Source organism: Chaetura pelagica, unplaced genomic scaffold (genome assembly GCF_000747805.2).
Source record: "Chaetura pelagica isolate M959 unplaced genomic scaffold, ChaPel_1.0 scaffold65, whole genome shotgun sequence".
NCBI classification, from domain to species: domain Eukaryota; kingdom Metazoa; phylum Chordata; class Aves; order Apodiformes; family Apodidae; genus Chaetura; species Chaetura pelagica.
This window is the reverse complement of record NW_009953386.1, coordinates 3,805,805-3,808,500: the sequence shown is the minus strand read 5'-3', so window position 1 is coordinate 3,808,500 and position 2,696 is coordinate 3,805,805. Positions and strand designations below refer to the sequence as shown.

The window sequence follows — 2,696 nt, the reverse complement described above, 5'->3', positions numbered from 1 at the left end:
GTTTGCTTCATCGGCCGAAGCAACGTGGGGAAATCGTCTTTGATCCGGGCCCTGTTCGCGCTGTCGCCAGACGTGGAGGTCAGAGTGTCAAAAACGCCAGTAAGTGACGTTTCTAACTTCCCTCCCTCTTGGTCAGAAAGCCGGTTCCAGCCCAGAGGGCAGGGCGGGAGGAGACCTGGGTCACTTGAAGCAGCTGCCTGCTCACAGCTACTGCTGGCCTTGCTCTGCAGCCGGGGCAGGCAGGTGTGCCAGACAGGAGTCCTTGTGATGTACAGGTCTTTTAAGGACAGAGCCAGGTAGGATTTGCTACCAGGAGACATCTGAAAGCAACAGCAGCATTTTTGCAGCCTTCTTAGGAGGCTGTGCGTGTGTGTGTGTGTGTGTGTGTGTGTGTGTGTGTGTGTGTGTGTATCTCCTTGTCCACTGCCTAAAGCAACTTTTTAATACCCCTCCACTTCGTCTTACCTAAATCCTCTCCCCCAGGGCCACACCAAGAAGATCAATTTCTTCAAAGTAGGGAAGTACTTCACTCTGGTGGACATGCCAGGATACGGCTACCGTGCCCCGCAAGACTTTGTGGAGATGGTGGAGGCCTATCTGCAGGAACGGCACAAGTAAGGGGCTTCACTGCCTCCACAGAGCAAAGGCAGACACTTCCCTACAGGGTCATGTAATTAGGTGAAAAAATGCAGGAGGGGGAGGTACTCCCAGGGCTAGTATTGATTAGTTCTGATGTAATTTCACTGGGAATCCCTGTGGTGTCACTCACTCATGCTTAGACAGGTCAAAACAGCAGAAAAGATTGAGGCGCTGCTCCATGCTGACCTTCAGCTTCTATGCGTGGCATTTCTTGGCTCCTCCTATTCCCATATCCTGTGCTACTTGTTCTTGCTTATGAATTTGGAAGTAGCAGGACGGGCGTGAAATAACAGCAGCGATTACTCTTGCTTGTATTTCTGTCAGCTTGAAGAGGACTTTTCTATTAGTTGATGGTGTAGTAGGACTCCAGAGAACAGATCATACTGCAGTAGAGATGCTGGAAGAGTTTGGGATTCCTTATGTGGTAGGTAATGCTTCTTTCTTGTGTTGGTTATAAACTACAGGTAATCCATAAGGGTGTGTTTTCTCTACCTGATCTTACGCAAGTTGTCGTGCCTAAATAGTAACCCCCCTTTCCCTTTATTGTTAATAAAATAGGCCTAAAATGTGTGAGGGGGGCAAGTGGGATTCAAGGGATATTTTGCTTGATTTATTGAATAGACACTTTTTTTTTTTCAGTGCTCAGCTTGAGGAGTTTGAAAAGGTCTACTCCTTACACAGGCTCTAGAAGCATTTCAGTGAAATGTATTATAGCATTTTTCCCCCAATATATGAGCCAGAGCTTTCAGCCTGCCTTGCGGGATGGTCCAGGACTCCTACAAATGTTCAGGCTAGCAGCAAAATAACCTTATTTTCCCCTTTTAATCCTCCCTTTCTGGATCCATGCAGATGGTGTTAACGAAAATTGACCGAGCTTCCAGGGGACTGTTGTTAAAGAATGTACTGGAGATCCAGGATTTTGTAAAGGAAAAAACTCAGGGCTGCTTTCCTCAGCTATTTCTGGTCAGGTAAAGCTCTTGTCCGTTACTGCTGTTTCCTTTCAGGTGATAATTTACACCGCAGCAAACTACCTGAAATGGGTCTGTCTGCTCTAGGGGTGGCCCTTCTCTGTGCCCCAAGGATGGAGGGTGCTGGGTTGGTGCTGGGGTAACACCTATCATCTTCTTCCCTCTCCTTTGCCAATGAGTGGAGTTCAGCTTTCAAGGCTGCTTCTTCCTTTGGCCTTTCTCTGAGGGGGGCAGCAGTCCCTATGCTGCCTGCTAATGGGCTTTGCCATTTTATTTGGAGTGGTGTTAACATCAGCAAGCTGAAACTGTTTGATGACATAGCTGAAGCGCTTACCAAGGCTGCACTGCGCTGTGGCACATCTAATTTAATGCAAACAGGATTTGCCTGTATAGCTCTAAGACAACAGCAGCCTCTGGCACTCATCATCCACACCTTTGTTTTCACAGTTCTGTAGAGTATTCAGGCATTCACTTGCTAAGGTGTTTTATAGCCCATGTTACTGGAAACCTGCCTACTGTAGAAGCCAGCTGAAAAGACTGACTCCTGATCTGCTTGGCTTGTCCAGAACAAAAGGTACCAAAACCAAAGGTCTAGATTTTTGTTGAAAATAACCTGAGGTACTAGAATTTGTTTTTGGATAAACTTGTACAAAATTTTGGATAAATTAATATTTGTGAAACGTTTAGTTAATAATCAATTCAGGAAGTTTAAACTATGCATGAATCCAGGTTATTATAAAACTATTTTATAAAACTTGTATGACTGTACTAAGGAGAGAATGTCCTGGTTTGAGCCAGGATGAAGCCAATTTTTCTTTTTACTGATTTTTTTTCCTTCAGCAAGCTTTCTTGTAACTAGCAACAGTGTGTTCTGCTAGGCTGATAAGACAGTGGAATGTTTTTCTAACTACTGAGGCTTCAAGGCCGCACCTGCACTCTGCTGGCTCAGACACTATGGGGAGATCTGTGACCCCCCGTAGGAGGCTGAGTTAGATGGACAGCAAAATTGGCCAAAGATATTCCATTCCATATATCTACGTAAGCTCAGAGGAAGGTCAGAGATCACAGAAGACAACTTCCTTCCTTCTT

At 45.7% G+C, this 2,696-nt stretch overlaps 1 protein-coding gene across 1 annotated transcript; it reads left to right on the top strand.

Moving 5' to 3' along the window:
- Positions 1–6: 6 nt before the first annotated feature.
- On the top strand, positions 7–2,182 carry GTPBP8 (GTP-binding protein 8 (putative); the record flags this gene model as incomplete). Its single annotated transcript, XM_009998244.1, has 5 exons — positions 7–99; positions 484–614; positions 964–1,063; positions 1,489–1,607; positions 2,055–2,182. Coding segments are annotated over 5 exons (528 nt in total), but the record flags the coding sequence as incomplete, so codon positions are not given.
- Between the last annotated feature and the right edge of the window lie 514 nt (positions 2,183–2,696).